The sequence below is a fragment of the Triplophysa rosa genome, linkage group LG12 (genome assembly GCF_024868665.1).
Source record: "Triplophysa rosa linkage group LG12, Trosa_1v2, whole genome shotgun sequence".
NCBI classification, from domain to species: domain Eukaryota; kingdom Metazoa; phylum Chordata; class Actinopteri; order Cypriniformes; family Nemacheilidae; genus Triplophysa; species Triplophysa rosa.
In genome coordinates this window covers 21,578,842-21,602,651 of record NC_079901.1, presented here as the reverse complement: position 1 = coordinate 21,602,651, position 23,810 = coordinate 21,578,842, and the positions used below count along the sequence as shown (strand labels likewise).

General features: G+C 38.8%; 1 protein-coding gene across 1 annotated transcript in view; it reads left to right on the top strand.

The window, feature by feature from the left end:
• Window positions 1-10,208, top strand: part of sema3ab (sema domain, immunoglobulin domain (Ig), short basic domain, secreted, (semaphorin) 3Ab) — a 31,929-nt gene extending 21,721 nt beyond the window's left edge. The window contains exons 8-17 of the mRNA XM_057348245.1: window positions 73-187; window positions 284-353; window positions 507-651; window positions 738-957; window positions 1,138-1,229; window positions 3,210-3,251; window positions 3,929-4,086; window positions 4,786-4,853; window positions 6,171-6,316; window positions 6,956-10,208. Of these exons, the coding sequence (XP_057204228.1) occupies window positions 73-187; window positions 284-353; window positions 507-651; window positions 738-957; window positions 1,138-1,229; window positions 3,210-3,251; window positions 3,929-4,086; window positions 4,786-4,853; window positions 6,171-6,316; window positions 6,956-7,435 (1,536 nt within the window). The 3' untranslated portion in view covers window positions 7,436-10,208. The remainder of the gene's footprint in view (window positions 1-72; window positions 188-283; window positions 354-506; window positions 652-737; window positions 958-1,137; window positions 1,230-3,209; window positions 3,252-3,928; window positions 4,087-4,785; window positions 4,854-6,170; window positions 6,317-6,955) is intronic.
• Window positions 10,209-23,810: the final 13,602 nt, after the last annotated feature.

Genomic DNA, 23,810 nt, shown 5'->3' with positions numbered 1-23,810 from the left:
AAATGCTTTATTGTTTTACACCAACATTTCTGAGGTAAATGTGATGAGTGAGCTTTGTTTCGTCTCTGACAGAATGACTTTGGAGGCCACAGGAGTTTGGTGAACAAATGGACCACATTTCTAAAAGCCCGGTTGATCTGCTCTGTTCCAGGCCTGAATGGCATTGACACACATTTTGATGAACTACGTAAGTTGCCCATACAGTAACTTACATTACTGGATATTGGTATACTGTAGACAGCATCATGGTTTCCTCACTGACACTGAATTTGATCATTTACAGAGGATGTTTTTCTTATGAGCTCTAAGGATCCTAAGAACCCTATTATCTATGCTGTGTTTACAACATCCAGGTATTACAACATCCAATTTACACAATAATCCCATTTTCCACAAAACCTATTTGCATACTCTGTCTTGCTCTATTCAAACCTTGATAATTGTGTCTTAAGTCCCCATAGGCAAACCTGTCAAAAACTCATGATTGCTGTTTCTTTGTTTTACAGTAACATCTTTAAAGGCTCAGCGGTGTGCATGTACAGTATGGCAGATATCAGGAGGGTGTTTCTGGGTCCATATGCCCACCGAGATGGACCCAACTATCAATGGGTACCATTTTTGGGTAGAGTACCGTACCCAAGACCTGGCACAGTAAGAGCCGCCAATTGGTGCTAATACGTTTCTTTTACCACTGACCTGTTTTATTTCATTTAACACATGTTCTCCATTGCTCCCAGTGCCCCAGCAAAACGTTTGATGGCTTTGAGTCGACGAAGGACTTTCCTGATGACGTTATCACATTTGCCAGGAGCCACCCAGCCATGTACAATCCCGTTTTTCCCATTAACAACCATCCTATCATAATCAGAATTGATGTGGATTATCAGTTTACTCAGATTGTGGTGGACAGGGTGGAGGCAGAGGATGGCCAGTATGATGTCATGTTTATTGGCACTGGTGAGTGTGATGATGCAGATTAATATTTTTATCATTGTTAGTCTTTTCCATAAGACAAATGATGTGCTTTCTTTTAAAAAACCTTTAGAAAATGATTTTAGAATTATTTTATTTACACATTATAATGCATTTCTATGTTACATTAACGTAAGTGAATCAGATGTTATTTCTCTTTTTAAGACATGGGCACAGTTCTTAAGGTTGTGTCCATTCCCAGAGGAACTTGGCATGACCTTGAAGAAGTCCTGCTGGAGGAGATGACTGTGTTCAGAGTAAGTTTAAAGACTATTATAATGATTTATTCAGCTATTCTTCCAATATACGGTTTGAAATGAATCTGAGCTGTCAAATCGAACTTGCCATTTAGTGAACATTTATGTGACATTATATGTGACCGTAAAATGAACGAGTCAGCATTAGTATGCATCAATGCGTACAATGACTTTTATTGCTCATATTCTCTGTACTTTGCAAATTCAGCAGACACGATAGATGAGACAGATGACAAACATGAGCAGAGACAAAATTTCCAATTTCTGCCATGTTTTCAGTCTGACAGTTCTTATAGATGGTTTCAGCAGCAACAACATAAACGTTATATGGCCAAAACGTAACTTCCGGTAGACCCCCGTAAAGAATCAAGTTTTTATTTATTTTAATACAATTAATGTACAATAAAATATCCATAAGAATTATTATTAATATAAATTAAATATAAATAAATTGTATTATTAGCCACTAGCCAGACCGATAACCAAACACAAACCAAAAGTTAACTTCGAGCCAGGCACGTGCGTCTGATGAAACGGTCTATAAAAGAAAGCCGCCAGACATCTTACTCATGCTTGCATCATCGTCATGGCAACAAATGTCAATGAGTTGCATATTGATGACACCGTCTGAACAAACAGATTATATGGAAACCTTGGAAAATCACAGTGTGGACACTTTGCTTAAATATAAATTCAAAATCAAATTGGCATACGCCCTTTTCACAATGACGTCACTTAACTTCCGCCTTTTTGCAAAGCAGTGTATCATAACATCTGTCTTGCAACAAACAAGAAGAAGAAGAAGAAGAAGTTCCATTTTGCCGTCGCGCTGGAATTTAACAACGGTGAGAAAAAAACTGACAGAACACGTATTCAAGTACTTATCCTAGCACCTTCGCTAACACAAAAAGAAAACAAAACACTTACCTTCATAATCAAACAGGTACTGTTCAACGAAGAATTTGTATCCTTCTCTAGCTTTGATCTTGTCGTTAGCGAAAATTTGTCTGCAAGACGTTGTACATCATCTAGACGTATTTGTGGCAGATGTGCAAGCCACTTGGTAAACTCCATTCTGAGGCGCTAGCGGAAGTAACTTCTTCTTCTTGAGTTTTACTGGCGGTTGGCAAATCAGCTTATAGGTGCATTACCGCCACCTTATGAACTGGAGTGCTAGCGGAAGTAATGATACACTGCTTTGCGGCAGAACGGAAGATGCGTGACGTCATGTGAAAAGGGCGTATTGGAATCAACTACACCTCCCTTGCACTCTTTATGTAGTACACTTAGGCCCAATCCCAATTCTATTTTCTACCCCTTCGCCTACCCCTCGCCCCTTCCCCTTGCCTCTTGAAACAAAGTGGCAAGGGGAAGGGCTACAAATGTTCCGCTAAGAAATGGGACACCACTACTACACTGTTATACGTCATCACATACAGTACGTCGTTGCTAGCTCGTCACGTCAGAGGACATGTGCCGATGCCCCGGGTATATGACATAAAAATATATTTTCTAGTATCGTGCAATCAGTGCTGTCCGCTAGCAAACTTTAGCGATTTTTTTGCAAACGTTAAAAGAACATCACCGTAAATACTAACATAAGATTGAATGTAACATACATAAAAGGAAAAATTGTCATAAAATCCTTATTTAATGGCAAAAATTACTTACATTTATGGGTCTGCTTGCTCGAGTGAGCGGCCATGTTGGAAATTTCTCTTAGCCCTTCGTTTGAAGTGAGGTCCCGAAAAATCTTCGTTTGAAGGGCTATCTGGCCCTTCACCTTACCCCTAGCCCTCCAACCAAAGGAGAATTGAGACACCACTACCCCTTCACGTGAACGCGCCAAACGGAGGGGTAGGGGAAAGTGTAGGGGTAAGGGGTAGAATTGGGCCTTAATGCCTTTTTACATGTTTTTACAGTTTTTTCAGCTTATTATTTTGCAGATAAAGTAAAATAAAGTACTATTTTTATACACAGGAACCGACGGCCATCACTGCCATGGAGCTCTCAACAAAGCAGGTAAGCGATAAATCTGAGTAGTCTGAACCTCATAATTGTTCTAATACGTGAACTCCAGGGAACAGAATAAATCTAATAGAGCAACATAGGTCAAATACTCAACAGAGCACAATGAATCTAACAGGTAAGCTGCAGGGAACTCAACAGGCCTAACGTGTTTTGGGGATTGGAGTAAACTTGTTTAGCGCTGAGGGTTGTGGGAAATTTGCCATGCTGCAACTTATTTTGCTGACAGAGGTGATATAGAACAACCAGATTTATCATGTATGAAAACCCAACATAGCTCACACACACACACACACACACACACACACACTGCTTGGCCTCTGGCTACATTACGCAGAGCAGAGGCTGCTGTCATAGTCACTCACAACACGGCAACATGAAGTACTCCCATTAGAGGCCACACATACATACACACCGTCTGTTTTACACTCCGAGCTCCAGCGTTCATCCGCGATTATGAGGCCTACTTAGACAGTGTGAATAATCAAGGAGACACTGAGAGGTTAGCTGGAGGCATACATATTTAAACAGATGCATACAGAGCATGTGTCCTGTATCCTGAGAGAAACTAGAGCGGTCATTAACTCAACTAACACTCAGCCTAGACCACGACTAGCCATTCGGCACACCAAAATAACGGTTTCATGATTGTCCCTGCTTCTCGTCCACAGCAACAGCTCTATCTCGGATCCTCCATCGGGGTATCCCAGATGCCCCTGCACCGCTGCGATGTGTACGGCAAAGCTTGCGCTGAGTGCTGCCTCGCACGTGATCCGTACTGCGCCTGGGATGGCTCGCAATGTTCCAGATACTTCCCTACCGCTAAGAGGTACCTGATCTTTTAAACACACACTGACATGAGACGAATCCCTTTAGAATTTCATGCATGGTGTAAAACATGTGCTGTTGTGTGTGGTTTTCATCACACGCTTTATAAATAACCAAAGACTGAGCATTAGAAGTCTCTCGAAATGTTTTTAGCAGCAGTTCTTGGCCCGGTTTGAGTTGTCATATATAACTTCATCGGACAGGCTGACTACCATCCATTCCGCAGATTCATATTAAAGGCACTTTGTGAGGTTCACGTTTCAGAATCGTTTCCTTTAGACTCGAAGGTGAACTTATATCTGCTTGATCCTAAAAACAAGATGAGGTTTCACATGTACAGTCCGTGTTTTTGGAAGAGAGGTTCGTTTTGCGGTACTGGTGCTGAAACGGCTTTACACCTTTTTTAAAATTACCGTGTTGCCTCGAAGGAACATTCAAAGGACTCGGGACATAAGCTGCATATGTTGCTTTTTCATAAAGCGCGAGCATCAGATCTGGCTTTACTCCATAGAGACTAAATAGCCCAGAGCTAAAACAGGTTCTGTTTCATATGCACACGTACGCTCATGTGGAGCTGTCTTTGATTTACTTTGATGGTAACGCGGCGAAAACTCTCTGCGAGACAGATGCGTGTGGGTGTGGATATGCGAGGTTCACCTGCCCTCTCTTAAACTATATTGCGTGTGTGTTGCGATTGCAGGAGAACGAGGCGTCAGGATATCAGGAACGGAGACCCTTTGACTCAATGTTCAGATCTACAGCATCACGGTAATGTATATGGATCTCGTACATATGTTTAATACTGTGTCTCTAATAATAGCACTGTTATAGTGGGTCAACAGTCACAAATCTGCACTTATACAATTTAGACATTTTTACTTCAGTAGGACCTACAGTTTTTCTGAATCGGCATACCAAGTTTTTATTTTAAGTATAGGAACCGTCTGCAAGTTCTGGTACTGTAAACTAGTGTTCAAAAGTTTGGGCTAATTACTCATTTTTTATTTATATGTTTTAAAATAATGGTAAACTTATCTAAACCATGAAATAACACACAAACACCACACAATGTTGTGACTAAAAATGCCCACCCCAAATCAAAACTGTTTTATTCTAGCATCTTCATTGTTTATTCACCCTTTGCTTATTTTTTTTTTAATATACACTTGGCGTTTTATAGGCCAGTTTCTCGAAATCTTAACCTGACATGTTTTTTAAACCGTATCGATTGAGTTTCCATTTATTCTGGCCTTTTATTGGCTGCTTTTACTTTATTGTTCACTTCAAATTTCATCCGTTTTTTATTTTTGTTTTGTTTTCTTCACAAAACTAATTTCAAACATTCAGACATAAGCCTTCAAATAAAAACCATGAAAAACATTTCAGTCAAGTGACCCTTATCTTTTGAAAGGAGTCTATAGGGTGTAGACAGGGTGTTTCTTTATAAAATAAATTTCTGGATGTAAAAGAAACTGCAACTTGAAGCTAAAGAGATAATTGTAACTGTTTTAGCCGTTCATACATTCTGTACATGCCAAGGTAGTGTTTAAATAACGCTTTGAAAATGAAACACAGTCTTAAAAGGGTCACTTTACTATGGTAATAACACGCGTTTCACTGCTGAGAGAGTTTCACAGCTGTTGCAGGAATATAGGCTGCGGAACATGCACTTACACAAACGTACACTCTCACGCGCACACGTCCATGTAGATATGCGATGCAAGGCTGATGGAATCACATTCACCGGGACCACACACTGACTTCCTGTGTCATAGCTGTGGCCTCACACACCTCATTACATTGGCACCGCTAACCCACAATGCCCTCTGACATTTCATAAGCATGACTTCAAAGCATGGCAGATGAAAATGAAAGACAGGGCGAGAGAGGCGTTTAAATTAGGACAGTCTGGTGAAATGTAAAGAGGGGCTTTTATTTTATTTTTTGGCCTTGGTTCCCATGTAGACCCGAACACAGAGAGATACTGCATCTGTGATATGATAGACATACTGTGTGTGGATGTTTGTGTTAAACGCACTAAAGAAGAATTAAATCTCTTACTTGTGTATCTTTTATCTCTTGTAGATGAGGCAGATGGTGATAGAGGTCTGCTGGATAGGACGGTATATGGGGTAGAGAATAGCAGCTCTTTTCTGGAGTGCAGTCCTAAGTCTCAGCGCGCTCTTATCTACTGGCTGTTTCAGAGACACGGGGAAGACAGAAAACAAGAGGTATGTTAATGTCAGTGACACACATTTGACACAAATAATCGTAAAACCTTAATCTCCATTTTACATTATTCACAACTTTAATGTAGAATGTGTCAAATAAAAGTCCTAGGTTGTTTGCGTTTTACAGTATAGAGTAAAAAATATCCATTTGACATGATTCACAACTTTAATACAGAATTTATAAATTAAAAGTCCTAGGTTGTTTGCTTTTTACAGTATAGAGTAAAAAATATCCATTTGACATGATTCACAACTTTAATACAGAATTTATAAAATAAAAGTCCTAGGTTGTTTGCTTTTTACAGTATGCACTGGGTAATGTTAACATATAAAACTTTTGATTTTAAAAATCTTTCAGAAAATGCTGAAATTAACATGAATTTAGATTCATAAATTCTGTTGAAGTATTGTTTATTGTAATGTAATGTAATGTGTTAATGATGTTATGATGAGCTTTTTAGATCGTTGTTTCATGTGGTCCACATTTAAAGATCATATGAAAACTCCCTCCATAAAAAATAGTTTAAATCATTGCCCAAAACACCTACAGAATCCTGAATGTGGGTTGTTTGCCAAAAATACAGTTGTCAATTGCTATACTCTAACTATATGATGTAATCTACGTGTTTGTATTTTCAGATAAAGTCAGACGAGCGAGTGTTGGGTACAGAACAAGGTCTGTTGATCCGAACTCTACACCAAAAGGATTCAGGTGTCTATTACTGCCACGCCGTCGAGCACGGCTTTATCCAGACCCTCCTCCGCCTCACCCTCCACGTGATTCCCACCGACCAACTGGATGACCTACTGCACCGAGACCCTCCAGACCGGTCCGGTCCAGACGATCCGGCCAACGGCAAGCTGTGGTATCGTGACTTCCTGTCTCTCATCAACCACCCCAGCCCGAACAGCGTCGACCAGCTCTGCGAGCAGGTTTGGAAGAGAGAACGGAAACAGCGTAGGCAGAAAGCCAATCTCCTGCACGCCAGCCAATCGCACGCCAGCCAGCTTCTCCAGTCTAGCCAATCACACGCCAGTAAGTGGAAGCTACTGCAGGAAAACAAGAAAGGGCGCAACCGCAGGACCCACGAGATGCAGCGGGCACCCCGCAGCGTGTGACCACCCGTACGGCAAATGAAAATATAAAACATAAGGACGGGAAAGACAAACCGAGGGGATAGACTGCTACTGTTCCACAGACTGAAATGCCAAAACGGAAGTGTGATGTCCCACTCCTGTTGAGAGCATGTGTGTATGAGAGAGAGTTATTTACTTTATAAATCCGAGCACACAATCATTCGCACCTACAGTATGTATTCTGACTCTGAGAGGACATGATGGACCTTCAGGTTCCGTTAAAATATGGACTACCTGTAAATATGACACATTATAAAAATATACTGTGAAACAGGTTTCAGTCTGTAAAAAAGTCTGTTTCAAATCATGAGGGACAAAAATAAACATGGGGAATACGGAAACACCACTGCTTAACCTCTGTTTAGCTGAAGCACAACCCCAGTGCATCCTGGGTAATGCGCCTGTTAGTTATATTATGTGTATAGAGTGTGTTGACCTTAACATATACTGTATATCTTTGTATCAAAATGGAAAAGTAGGCACTGCTGTTACGTATCCATTTAGTGAGAACATGAATTGTTTCTTTCTGGTCCTCTGTTCTCCTTTATCTGTCTTCATCATGTTTTCTATTATCCGCTCCGAAAAACAACACCTCAGCAAATCCATTAATGGACCTGTGTTGTTCCTCTAAATAAGCTCTTCCAGAAAAGAAAAGAAAAGAAAAGAAAAGAAAAGAAAAGAAAAAAAAACAATGCAACAAAAACGTTTTCCTGCTATTTTTTTAGATCAATATTTAATTTTGTACTGTGCCAGAGTATATCTAAAATATGACATAACAGATTTATTTTATTATTAGTTTTCCTCGTTTTAAACCACTGCGTTGAGGGTACATCAGCTCTCTTCACTAACTCTTTTTCCTCAGTTAAGTTATTATTGTTGACATGATTTAATCTATGTTTATAAAAACCGTGTGTGAAATACAGTGGCTTTTATTTAAGGGGTGCTGTCACTATGTTGCTTTTTGTCATGTTTACATGTTACATGTATTTGGAAAATACGGCTTTTCAGGACATTTACGAAAGACCAAGACTGACTACTTCATCACATCTGTGAAAAGTGTCTCTGCTTAACAAAATTCTGTGCAACTTCATTTAGCATGACCTGTATAACTACAGAGATACAGATTAAAGAGTTTAGAATTGTATTGGCGGCAGTAAAGTGTTAAAATAGGTTTTTCTTCTTTTTGAGAAATACTTACTGTACATTTAAAGTTAACATGAAATACTGTCTGCAACCCATTTAACTTCCACAATGTAGTGTACTTTCAATTGAAACTGGATATTCAACAAGATGTTATTTTGTCTTTTGTGAATTGGTTGGATTGTGAATGGTGGGTGGCCAGACTTGAATAGAGCCAAACCTTCAAACCTCCAAAGCCAAAAAGTCCCATCATAAAACAACACTGGCGCCTACTGGTTAAAACCTATGTGACGTTGGTGATGTCAGCCACAAACAAACATCTCTGGTGAATTTTTCTAACATTTTTGAACGATGTGCACTGCTGAGTCGCACAAGAAGACCCGAGACATAAAAGACAAAAAAAGGTCATTGTGGTTTCATGTTGACTTTAAATGCGAGAGGGAAAGTGAGGACAGTTTTATTGTATTGCATAACAGACTGAGGCTGTCTCTCGATACAGTTATGGCTGAGTTGAGGAGAGGACAGTGTGACACAAAACTGGTCTGGGATCAGAAACGGAGAACTTCTGCTTTTGGGCCTCCCATTGCTTTACTTTTCTCAGTACATTACATCACATTACTTTTATTCATTTGGCAGATGCTTTTATTCATTTGGCAGATGCTTTTATCCAAAGCGACGTACAAGTAGGAGAGCATATAAACAGTACGTGTTTTCCTCTTGTTGAGGCCATACAAGCACGCTCGCACCTACAGCACACATACAGTATATCAGAATGTAGCTGTGAACATATAGACTATTTATGAAAAAATGGTCCAAAATATGCCACTGTGTACAAACTGCATGTGAATTTACAACACCACTCATTTCTATATTTGTTTAGTTGCTGTCTGTTTTTGTCTGGCGACTTTGTCTGACACCAGGTGGTGCTCAGACGGTGACAGATGGTGTTATTGAACTACAGCTTTTTCCCAATGGACTCTTTTCACTTTGTAGTAATATCTAAGCATACCAACAAGAATCCATTGGTTGGACTGTAAACGAAAGGACTTTCAGTACTTAACTCAACAGTATGTGGTTGTCGTTCTGTTTGATGGATCTTATGATCTTTCGACAAAAAAGAACACCTGCCTTGCTCAGACTTTCACACGGACTCTTCACTCTTCTGAACTGATTAAAACAAGGGACGAAGTAATAGACATGATAATGCTGCTGTAAATTGTTCGTTTTTGGCATGCATTCTGCTGTTCAAATAAATGTGTCTTCTAAAAAACCTGTTCAGAAAGGCTGATGGGTGGGTGTGCTATATTACTGATTGCTTTGGCTGTACCACCGTGTTCTGGGTCCTGCTGCACCTGGGCTCAAGGAAAACCATTCTTGTTTTATTTCTCTTTCCTCTCATGCTGGAGTTCAGTGTGTTCTCACCTCCTAATACTGCTGAGAAAAGCAAAAACGTAAAGTTCAAGGTGAAATCTGTGAAGCTCTTACAATAATGCATGGAGAGCAAAAACAATGTTATTCAATGACGTTTGATGACACTGAGCAATGGAGAATTCTAGGACACAATTAATAGTTTTTGTATGTGATTAAAGTATCTCTTCTCTGGTTCTATAAGAATAAACAATATTGTTTACATATTAACAAAAAAAAATATTGAAGACCTTTTGTTTCAGCTACTACCTAAACTAAAGTGTAAAATTGACTGTTAAATCGATTATATCAATTATAGTGAGACCAAAGTACATTTGTGGTGAGTGGTGACTATGGTTTTATTACAAATAAAACCAAAAACTGTGGTTCCTATAGTTAAACCATAGTTTATTGTAAGAGCTTGTAAATTACTTGTGCATATTTATACAGCATTTATTTTTAAAATATTTTTATCACTACACGAACTACACCGACAGCATGTCACAAAGGTGCACAATAAAGGAAAAATGAAATAAAAAAAAAAAAAATAAATGCGTCTCTTACCGCAGTAACAACCAAACATTTTCTGAGAAGACCAACCAAGCCAATAAGCCTTCAGCATCCTTACTGCGTCATCACGTCTCTTGCGTTTCCAAGTCCCAACAGGTGTTGAAAGATTTTCAAAGGTATCCGAAATATCGATTAAATATTTTTTTTTTTTGAAGTACAAACAAGAGTGAGCGACAATGCAGTATAGATTGGTTCATAAGCACAGGTGAGTATATATTTAACTGTTTCTCTGTGTTTTATAAATGTTTTAGATGCAGCAGCGCGTGTCCCGTTTGTTTACTAGGGTCTATTTATCTGCATTTCAGGAGATCTTCTGTGTATGCGGACATAGGTTCAAACAAAATGATTAACCCTGCAATATTCTTTGATTGGTTTGTTCAGAATTGATTTAAATATCACACGCCCTAAAATGGTAATATTACGGGCCGCGACTAATCATTGGTACTGGTTACTTACACTTAAAAAGGGACAAATGCCATATCTCAGACCAGAGAATATTGTAGAGACCTCTAATATACCGCCTGTCGTGTTCAAAAACTCTTTTACTAAATAAAACTTAAGACATGTCTTCCATCTAGTGGTAGAGTTTGTTACTACATTTAAAGTAAACGGAGCTTGTGTTGCCATCTGCGGTTTACAGCATCGCTGCTGAAAGTCATGGGTGGGCAAACATGAGGGCCATACGTTTTTTTTTAGTCCAAGTACTGTCACACTATGCGCATGACAAAGAAAACCTTTTTTTATAATTATATATTTTGGAAAAAACATTAAGAACAATTCTCTTTTCATTGCTGTTGCCATATTTACAATAATCAAATCATCCCAAGTGGGTTGCTAGATGATTATTTTTACATGATGGTCACCAAATATGTATTAGAACAAAGGAAGAAAGTTTGTTGTAGGTTTTCAAACTTCAATACTTTCTTATAAATCATTTCCTTTTCGGTCCAATACTGGTTACGAGTATTTTGCTGCACATTCTTTCGTTGAACACTGTTCAACATGTTTTTATTTTGCGTCAATGAGTGCCCTCTATTAGATTTGTTTATACTACATTCGTTTTGTCATTTTGGACGAAAACCTTTTTATACGTTTAAAGATGACCTCAAGTGCCAGATGAACGTTTCCTCCTTCTGCTCTATAACGGTAACCCAACATTTGACATTCAATAAATCTATCTATTCCCAACCCAGCTGTAAGAAATATGAGAAACTGAATAATGCTTGTATAGGTGAGGTCATTTATAGTCGTGTTACAAAACTCAGGTAGCCTCAGAGTAAGTGTTATGAGACTGGGGTTCACGCATGAAGTGGCAAAGTCCAATGAGTCCATTGTTTACTCTTATGGACTTTTAAACCCCCCACACTTGACTTAAAGGTGAAGCTTGGTCATGTATAGCGTCTACAGGTCAGAGGTCATCCTGATTACCCCACAGATCGCTCTGCGGACACAGATGTGTGCCATAAATGTCCGTCCCTATGAATGAGTGCATTAGCAGTTATGTGATGAATGAACTGGGCTGGATTCCATTGACGTTGAGAATATATGAGCAGGGCTCAGTTATTTGAAGTTTTCGCCTGTGGGAGTACTTCAAGCCAAATGAGGCTGCATGTTCCATGATGTGTTGAGCCATGTGTTTGCATGCACTGTGTTGCATTTGTGTGACACTTAACTCAAAAAGCCTTACAGCTTCGGACAAAATCTGCAATAAATAAATACCAATGAATCTATAACGGAAGGTTGTTGGAAGATTTTGTTGTTGTGAATGAATGAATATTTGCCTTACTTGCGATGCAGACATGATTTTTCTGATCGAATACTTGCAAAACAAACATAATCTGATGTAGTGTGTTTAACTTTATTAGGCTTAGATTAACAGAAAGGCAGAATGTTTCCCAGCTGGATACCCTCTGTGAAGCTTCTTATAGAAGAGGTTGGCCTAAAGTGAATGTCTCTGTGTCAGGATTGTTTATCAAAGAGCATGAAAGTCTCAATGTGAAAGAGCACCATGGTTATTATGGTTCAGGGACAGCAGCACATGCTAATGGAAATTCCTCCAATGCCTTTCTAGCACACATGCAGGCTATGGGACTCCATCACATACTATCTACATATATACTTTTTATTTCATTTCTTATTTATAGCTATGTTTATAATGCTTTTTCATAAAGAACTACATTCTGGAATAGTAAATAATGTCTGTTTAATGGCAGTAAATGGCACGTATTTACATTATGTGAAGTTTTTTATGTATTTACATTGATTGTGCACATTTTTGGACTTTTCTAGAAAACGAAAAAAATCTATCTACGAAGTGAAATGGAATGCAAACCCTTTGAAGCTCAAGATCTCAAAACTGACGATTTGCATGAGCTGTTTTTAGTAATATAAGAGTATTAAGCTGTGTCCCAAATGACATACTATGCACTATGCACTTAAACTATGCACTATGCACTCAACCATGTAGTATGAATTTTAGAAGAGTAGAATCCTCCGAAATGGAATACTAAACGGTTTTATACTAATGTGAAGTATATCGGACTTCCAGACGAGTGCAAATGACGTCAATCGCACGGCACAATGCGTGTGAATAAAAATCTAATTCTACATTGTACATTTAATGTAGTTTTCATCTGTTTTGCCAAGCATTACTTTAGTTATCATCAGATTGAAGCGTTATCACTTTGCAGGAGAGTTTTGCTCGAGCAGCGTCCGATAGCTCTGCCTCCATTCCGCTACGTAAGCGAAACTGCGACCGTTGAGGTGCGTGAAGTGTCCACAGTTCCACACTTCATATTTTCGGTTGAAAAGGTGCATCATCTGGGTACTTAAAGTGCACTTATTTTTTGAGTATTTTCAATGTGAACGCACTACTCACACTATTTATACTACAAAATGACATAGAATAGCGCATAAGTGCGCGATTTGGGACGCACCTTTAGTGTTTGGATGGAATATTCAAGATCTGAGGGCTTTACACTGCCCTCTGGAGTAGGGATGTCAATTTAGACAAATTCCCATAATCGATTTTCAGTTACATTAACGATCAATTAATCGATTACTCTTTAACATTAATACTGAAATATGCTCTGCAGTGGCATATAGGCATGACAACGCGCAAAAGCCACGCAAAACGCCATCTTCCTCACCTGAATAAAAAGGTTTTTAAGTTTAAAAAAATGCCTAGTAGCATTGTTAAAATGAATCTGTGTGATTGATAATATAATAAAATTATGTATTTGATAATTAACATATGGACCAATATACAACGTGTCGCCGCCTCAGATGTGCACTCTGGTAATTGCATACAAGCAGACTCATATCATTGCGCGTCTGCGTGAGAGAATAGGTTGATTTGTTATTATAAGCATGTTATTTTCTTTGTAAATGTGCATAGGACACAGCGCATGGACACTATCGACAGTATTACAGAGAATCTGTAGAATTCGAAAAAGGGCATTTTAACTCACAAATGTCCATAACGTGTTACAACCTTTAGCGGTCCTGAAGTTGAGACTTGTGTCTCACACTGAGGCATAATTTGCAGGTGGGACGAGTGGGACATGTCGCCACCACTTTTTGCCAAGTCAGTGTGTCCCGAGCACTTATTTGAATAAAACTAAGCTTGTGGAACAAACACGCTGTGAACGTGCCGTTTGCGCATCCATTGTCCAAGCAAACCAATGTAAACCAATAAAGAAGTGTAATTTTTAATTATTTTAGTTATATTTAGTTATTATATAAATATTTTCGTTATTAAAGTATTGTTTTCCATTGATTTGACCGACCCCAGCGGGTGGGGGCGGACTTTGTCCCCGCCACTTTTGAAAACAAAGTTACGCCACTGGTCTTACATAAATAACATCATTATTTGTATTACATGAGCAGAAGCTAAAATAACAGTTAAATGATGTGCTAAACCATTTCGAATAAAATAACTGATAAGCTGTCCACATGCGATCAATGCAAACCTAAAAACCCTACTGTACACTTTAGGAATGCTGGTGAGGATTTAATAAACTTGTGACAACCTATAGCGCTTGTTTTGATATGCAGCTTTAGATCTTTTTTCTTTGACTAAAACAAATGCTTAAAATGTTTCTTCATTATTATTCTTAACGAAAAACTCAACAATCATAATATAGCCTAGTATCATTACAAACGCACTTATGGTAAACTTTTACTAACAAAGGTGGATGGTATCCAAAGGAAAAACATCATTTTCTTTTGATACCAGTTATTCATTCATTGTTTACTTTTAATTAAACAACAAAAATAGTACACTGACAAACTTGCTTATATGAAACAGAATGTTTATTAACAAAACGAATAAGACTAATAACATTGTACCTGTTTTGTAACGTAAATAAATTCAAAGATCTTCGGATTTTCCCCTTACTTCAACACAGTTTGTGGTTTATTATTATTTTAAATGAAAATGCAACAATAAAACAAGGACAACGCTACTTGTATTAAACGAAGAAATAAAACTTTTATTAATAAAAGCTCTCCTCCGCCTTGACCGGTCAATCATCGCGCCTCAAGACTGCAATGGCTGCAGCTCCCGCTGACAGACGCGCGCCTCGCAAACTCTTGCGTCCATTGTTCAAATTAACTTTCTTTTTATTTCTATAAAATAAAAACTAAGGTGTGTCGGTAGCCAAGTAATGTAAGTGGATAGCCATTGCGTTGTTCAATGAGTCTGCTGTATGTGTTATGCGCAGAAGCCGCACGCACGTGCATGACTTTGAACTCGATCAACATTAAGTTATTTCGAGTAAACTGTTATCGGCAATTAATCGATCGTCGATTAATCATTAACATCCCTACTCTGGAGGGATTCTCAGAAGTATGATCCAGGGTGTCTACCTATTAAAAGTTGATAAATCAATTTAGAGTAAATTAAGGCACTTAAAAAGTAGTAAAAAGTCTTAAAGGGACAGTTCACCCAAAAATGAAAATTCTGTCATCATTTACTCACCCCCAGGTTGTTCCAAATCTATATATATTTCTTTGTTCTGATGAACAAGGAGAAAGTTATTTGGAAGAATGTCAGTAACCAAACAGATCTCATCCCCCATTATTACATGGCTCGTTGGAATGCTTGATTCTGATTGGCCAGTCGCGACATTTTCAGGTTTGTTATTCCCAGAACAACCTCTCAAAACTAATAACACACGGCCACCCGGATGCAGAAAATCCTTTTGACAGGTTTTTTTGACAAATTAAATATAAATGTCTTTTAATAACATATATGACATTATATTTACAAATGAATAAACCAAATTGCCTGTTAGGACATTTGAAGGTCGTTTCTTAACTTAAAATGAAACCAAGTAAATGGCTTTTCCTCACGGAAGGTCTGCATTCGGTAAAAATGAGCTAATAAAATATTTCAAATTCACATTTCATGTCTATTTTTTACTCATGTGGCAAGTAGCCGTGTAATAAGCGGGATAATGTACAAGCGGCTGGCTGTTATCGCGAAATAAGCCCCTTCGGTGTGATTCAAGATCACACTGTCAGGGCTTATTTCTGCAATAAACAACCAGCTGCAAGTACATTATCCCTTACTTGACTCCCATAGTAGGGAAAATAAATACTATGGGAGTCAAGGTGATGAGATCTGTTCGGTTACTGGCATTCTTCCAAATATCTTCCTCTGTGTTTAGCATTTTCCAAGGTATTAAATTTTGTATCATCTTTTCATATTTGTCCAAAGAGGTCATATGCTAAAGTTTGCCTGAATTTAATCATTGCGTAGGCGAATAGTGGGAGGTCCATTTACACCCGGTTGTTACACAACATCGTTGACTAATGGGAAAATGCAAGTTCTTGTGCAAATGGTTGGAAGATAAGGAGTTGGAACCATGGCTGAGGACCATCTCTGGAACTAACCGTGAAGGCGTACTGCGCTGTGTGTCGGAAGGCGATTAGCGTAGCCTCGATGGGGATCAACACTGGTCCCTTTCTAAGTGCTAGCCACAAAGCTGGTTTCTCTTTCTAATAAACCTTGCATTGGGTTAGTCACTCAATTCATTCTCTTGTGATTCGTTCCCACCCTTCTGAATTATGTTGCATTAATAAGGAGTTATCACAATCTAAGACTGTGTAGTGCTATCTTACAATCAGTATAGAGTAAATGTAAGTTAAAGTGTCGCCAATGTAACCGATTAAAACTTGAAGTGGCGATGAGATCTTAAGGCCATTGCACATTGAGTCCGAAATTTGCGTCCGAAATTTCTGCACGTTAAAAAATAAATACGACCTCACGTTGTGTCAATCACATTTACACACTCCCGCCGATATTTTCGTCCGTCATAAAAAAAATCGGACTGGGTTCGATTTTCTGCATTTTTCGCATCCGTAGCAAGCATTTTGAGAGGTGCAAACGAGCGGCAAATACGAAACGCATACGAAAATTTCGGACTGTATGTGCAAAGACCTTTAAAATGTATGAAAAGTGTCTTAAAAAGGGTCTTAAAAAGTATTAAATTTAGCTCCATGATTCTTATAACCTGATGATCGCTACAGCTAGTCTGTTGTTTAAAATCTGGTTAAATAAACCACGTTCTACCAATCACAATGGATGCTGTCATGTTGTAATGCACACATGATTACAGTATGTCACAAATAATTCAGTGCCAGTATCTGGTTGCATAGTACAGCAGGTATTGCACACATTTAACATTTTGCCTTAAGAACCACAAATGGCTACTAACTCTCTTTGCCTGCCTAGTGTCATATTTTGAGCGTGATGCAATTGACCAAAAAAGAGAAAACACAAAATAAACTATAGTTGAAGATGAATTTGACTGATAGCACTATTTACTGCGATAAAATCGTTATCATGAATTCGCTTGGCAACTAAATCGTGTAGTAAAAATCTGATATTGTGACAGACTTACGTCATGATAAATTTGTAATCATTAAATAAATAAAGCATACACATTTTCGCATTTGGCAGAGTTAATACAAAGAATGTAACGGTAAACATTTCATTGGTTTGTATGTTCCCTGGGAATTGAACTCATGACCTTGATGTTCCCAGCGTCATGCTCTCTACCAGCTGAGCAACAGGACCCCCTGTTGTTGTAGGAGTCAACATGCTTTTTCTGTAGCTCAACTTGTGCACTGCAGGGTTTGATTTTGTCATAGGTTTGATTTTCCAGGAACATGCATACTGAAAATGTGTAACTCTGGATGAAAGGGTCTGTCAAATGCATAAATGTAAATATGTCACAGTGATTTTGTCAGAATTCGATCACGGGCCAGAGATCAAGGCCTCTTGCTCTCGTCTTATCACACATGCGGAGATGCTCAATGAGGCAGAGAGACAGTCATTGATCAAAGCCAACAGAGGAGAACCCAAGCCACTGTAAAAGACCTGATGCTGTGTGAGCACACGTCTGTTTGTCAGAAACACGGAAAAGAATGATTGCTTATGTGTCACGGCCCACGGGTGATGAAAGTTGGCCACCTGCGAAAAGCAAAATACGCATTGCATTCCTTCACGGATACCATTTAAAATAACATTATAAAAGCAACAAAATACTCTAAATGCAATTATACCTGATAAATGTTCTTGTAAAATAACAACAAGTGACAAAACATTACAAATCCCACAATTCTCTCTGTTGACAAGTAGATCAAGTAACATATACCCCCTCAGGAAAAAAGCAGTGTCAGTTGAAGTGTTGTTTTAGTATGATGCCTCATTTATACATTTCAAACTTTTCCAGTTGACAGTGTTTGAACTGACACAGAAAAACACACCCAGGTGAGTCTCTACATCATTTTGTTGTGAATTTGTATTGGCTTACCTCCTGGTGCTGTTGGAGTTGTGAGCTTGGGCGTTGTTCTGTCAGTTTGTCCGTTTCTTAATTTGACAGCTCGTGGACGGCCTCCAGGCCATATCAAAGCGGCCCTGTGTATTTGTACAGCATGTGTTGCCTTCACCTTTAATACTTCTTTACACTGTGCGATCCTCGTGTAGTGGTTGACGCAGGGTGCCATGCCCGTGAATAGTAGCATGATGGGATACGCTAGAAAAGGGGGCTAATGTTTGCTTTGGCATTAGGGATTATGACGTGTTTGTTCAATGAGTCTCATCTCTACAGCGCTGAAAGCAGAAGGACTGGTATGTTTGTTTAGCAGTGAACTGCCAGCACCATGTCACTTCAGATTATGCCAACTTCCAGAATCGTGTGTGGGTTTTTTGGATCTCCGGCATGTTTACCTTTGAAGGAAATGTATTCTTTGAATTATACATTCAGTGAAAAAATTAAGTATAATAATGTTGTCTATAATTTCAACCTGTGTTAGTGCCGTCCTTGAACATGCCGTCAACATCATCTTTCCTTGTTTCTCTTGTAAATGAAGCCCATCGTGGAGGTAGTGTAGACATAGAAAGGGCAGTAGGAATGAAACGGTACAGACTTTAGGTGCGCAGCTTGGCATGAGCTGTATATTGGAGTAGGCATCTTTAATGGCTTCCAGAGGTTGAAGACAGAAACCTGCTGTGTTTTTATACTCGGACGTTTCAAGGCTTATACCAACAAAGACCGAACGAGAGGATGTGGTCATGTTTCACGGCACATGGTCCTCTCCAATAATATATCCCTAAATTATTGAAGCTTGAGAAGTTTACTGTCTTCATGCCTATTAGATCTCAGAGATGTGTAAAATATAGCACTGAATGGAATTAAAGGGTAATTCAGTTAACCTCAGTTTTAGATTAGACAGCTAAAGTGATACAGCAGTGAGATCACAGATTTTTCTTAGTGGAAAGAACTGCTGCCAAGAATGGCTTTTTTTAGCTGTCGCTTGCATAAGACTGTGTCCAACTTGGACTACTCTGTCAGAAGAAGTCGAGCTTTCTTTAGGCGCTGATAGAAGAGCGTGACGTGAGAGGAAGAGGGTGTTAGCAGGTGAACCTTTAGTTTTACATATGACTCGAATCTGGAGGGACTCAAGGCCGTTCAAACATAACATGACAGAACTTTCATCTGACCTCTTGACACCGACTAATCCTTATGTCAGCGCACCTTTTTCTCGCTCTATGGAGCGCCAAACCAGTGACAGGTCAGGGGCCGAGGTGACCCGCTGAGTGCAGATTTAATCTGTTTTGCACACCCCTCTGTAAGATAACACAAAGTCAGTCCATCTGCTCATTTCAACAGGTATGTTTGGAATACTGGTCTATTATAAACTGTGCAATATACAGCCGCGGAAAAAATTAAGAGACCATTCCAAATTTTCGTTTAATCAGCATTTTTACTGTGGAGTTAGTATTGTGGTCATTCCAGTCCAGTGTGTTGAATTTCATCAAAATCAAACAAATCAGGAAAGTTATCCAACAGCAATGTGAAAGACTGACAGCATGACAAGACACATGAAAACTGTGACAAAAATCGAGGTTATCACATAAAAAATGAACTTTTTGAACTTTTCCTAAATGCATCTACAAATATTACTGTTGGATTGATTAAAAGTGAAAATGAACTTCTTGTTTTCTTTGCAGTATTTGAGGTATGAAAAAATACAGAGCATCTTTTCTGTTATTTTGACCTGCATTTTTCATTTTCTGCAAATAAATGCAAATAGAAACAATATTTTTCTTTGAAATTTGGGAGAAATATTGTTATTAGTTCACAGAATAGAACAAAAATGATAATTTAAAAATTTTATAAATAGTCAATTTTATAGTCAGTACAACTGATTTTAAAATGGTCTCTTAATTTTTTCAGCGGGCATGATGTTTGGAAAAAAGTAGGCAGAATGCTGAGCTTTCACGTGACCGCGCTGTGCTGTGTTTAATTTAGCAAATCGCATCTAGTAACCATAAATCTGTCTTTTTAGAGTTTTTAATTCAATATTGTGTAAAAAACGTCTTTCCTTTTTTCAGTCTGATCAGATAGTGAGTTTCAAAAAGAGGTTAAAGTCACGGTTAATAAATTGATTTTAATTAAATGTGTGCATAATTGCATTATGGGATACAATATTTCACACAGTGTTCTCTAATCTGTTCTCTCATCATCTGGGTCATCAAGGTCATGGGTTCGATCCCAGGGAACACGCATATTGATTAAAAAAAAAAAAAAGATAGCTTCACAGAGATAGCCACTGTGTTTCATGCATTCTGACTTCTTGACACTGTTAAACGTGCTGGCTTTTCATGCTTGACATAGTCAACTTGTCAAAAACGAGTTGGACGTATGACGTAGTATTTCAGTGCTCGATACACTCCACCAGCATTCGTATAGGTTTCGGAAAGTTTTATTCGACCATGAAATACCCTTACATAACAATTTTTCTAAGTCCGTTATTGGACAATTCTCCTGGAAAAGCATGCCCATGCGTCGACCTGCGAGAGCGAGATTAAAGAGCACGCCCACGCGTCAACCAGGGAGAGTGGGAGAAGGAGCATGCGCACACGTCAACCAGCTGGAGCAAGAGAGAGAGAGCGCTGCGTTCGCGAAGTTCAGGTGTGTTTGTTTGTTCAATGCATTTCGGTGAGGAACGTTATATAAATGGTGGATATAACGCTGGTTTTGGAGATCGTTTGAAATTGATAGATGGAGCGGCCCCAGCGCTAAAAGATGCCGGTCATGAAGCGCAAGCGGTAAGTCATATGTCTGTGTTTTGTTGGCAATCGGCGTGAATCAACAGTTATGCAGGCATCATGCAATGGTGTATTGTATGTAGTGATGCACCGAATGTTCGGCCACCGAAAATGTTCGACCGAAAATAGCAATATTATGAAATGAAATTATGAATATGTGAAATGGCCGAATACATTTTACCGAACATGACTCGTGATACGATCAAGCAGCAACCAGCGCAGAGAGAGAGAGAGAGAGAGAGACAGAGACACGCGTGCGCTTTATTACTGCCGCAAACATTTTGCCAGTGCGTGTGTGAGTGTGTGTGTGTGTGCGCGTGTGTGTGTGTGCGTGCGTGTGCGTGTGTGTGGAGCATTTTAAAGTGTCAGAGAAAGACACAGCACGGGACTTGCCGCACAGAAGTAAATTTCTGAATGAAAGCGTCTTTACCGGTGGGTAACTTTACTTCAGACGGAAGCGGGCTGTCTGACAGTAGCCCCGCCACTCGCGACATCCTTTGACATCATACAGTGGTCGCGTGCACACAGTTCCCTGTACTAAACAACTTGTCAACGTATGTTCTGTGCACCTTCTGAGAGAACAGTCAGCTTTTGTGGGCGGAGTTTGGAGGAGAGACGTGAACTGAAATGGCTGTCAGTCAGCATCAGTCAGAATTGCTTGCATTGGAGGTTTTTTTTCTCAAATCATTTTGCAATGTAGCCTATAATAATCCAACAGTTTTAGTTTATTTGTATTTTTATTTTATAGGCCTAATGTGGAATGACAGTTTTTAATGAGCTGTTTTGTTGTAGGGGTACAGAGTAACTTACATGACATTCTTTTAGCAGTCAGTTATAGGCCTAATTAATATAGGCTATTCATGAAGGGAGAGGGCTCAATTTTTTGTTTGAATTTACTTTGTTTTGCTCAATTTTATATTAAGTTGTATTGTATTTTATTGAAAAGCAAGACAAATTATAAAAAGCACATTTTGACTATTCAGTTTGTGCAATAGTGAAAAAAATAGCTTAATGAATAGAAGAAATGCAAAAAAACATGTGCGGTGTTCGGTATTATTCGGCCTTCGGCCAAGTGTTTCACATCATGTTCGGCTTCGGCCAAGAATTTTCGTTTCGGTGCATCCCTAATTGTATGCTCTTGCTGTAGAACCCCCCACCCCCCCGAATACGTTCAGGGCTCGCCTGTTTTCGGAAATAATGGTACAGCTGTATCTATCTTTTATAAATGTAATCAAACTAAAGACTCTTCGAAATGTGCCCGGTTAACCGTGGTTACCACTAAATCCTGCTGAAACCGAGCTGGCTGCGATAATGCAAGGTATTGATCTAAAAGCAGTGCAAGTTTGAGTCGCTTATAATGTGCATTTAAAAAAGCAACACCCGTCAAACATGATCATTATAAATATAGTTTATTACCATAAAAATACCTGAGGAGGATTAAGGATCAGTGATAAAAACATGTCCTTAGGCATTTCCTAGAACTATGTGTGTTATGGTCTTCTTCTGCAGTGCATATTTGGAGTTTCTGCACAAGAGCGCCCTCTGGCTTTTGGATGCAGCAGCATTTTACCGTACTTCACTCACAAGTTGTGCATAAATCACGTGATAGATATTTTCGGTTAATCGGGCAGAAGTCTATATGCAATACTACTCCATAGGTACTCAAGATTAATATGAGATTGGCAGAAACTGCGTGTGTTACGTCCGCTTTAAATGCACTGTACATTGCTGTGGATAAAAGCATATGCCAAATGCATAAAAAAATGATCTATGATTGTCTCATCTGAAACATCTCAGTATTGTTTTGACATTTTATTTCCATTTCTGTGCCAGGCGCTAAAGGGCACAAAAGATTATCGTGGTGTCTTGTCAAACAGAAAATCCTCTTCGGTGAACAAGAAGGGTCTGGAAAACACGTAGTCCTTTCAGCAGGTAATCTGACAGGGACACGATTCTTATCTTGAATAAAGGAGTCAACAGCTCAGATAAATGAAACTCGCTTATCTTGTTAACAGACATTGTTTGATAACTATTCATTTAAAAAAAAATTTAGAACTTTGTTATTCTGTGAAAATTAAAATGTGATATTTTGCAGAAGACATATTCAGTTTATCTTTTTGGACTGATGGTGTTGAGCTTCAATAACCAGTGGGCTGAATTCCCAGTCTTCTGATGTCATGCGATAGCTCTGTATGAGGAACAGATCAAACATATCAGAATTTAGGTCTTCATTTACTGATAATGTTTTCCCCCGCTGTACCTCTCAAATCTTATTTACGGTCACATTCGATTCAGATGCTGCCCGTCAGGAGGGGTGGCGCCAGCTTTGACGTCGATGTCAGACCTCGTTGGTTTTTTGCACGTCTTGTTATTGATGTTAAACCAGGCGAGACGCAGCATGTTTGAATTAAATGAGATTTGAGCTGTACTCTGGAAAAGATGGCTTCAGTGTTGTTTTTATAGTCATTTTGTAATTTGTTGTTGACAATATTATGAAATTATAAATATATACAGTAAAACATTTTTATTTATAAATATACGCATTGAAATATTAGGAAAGTACTAGAACGTTTGTTTTTGACTGGAATCAAGAAGTTGAACATTATACTTTCTGTG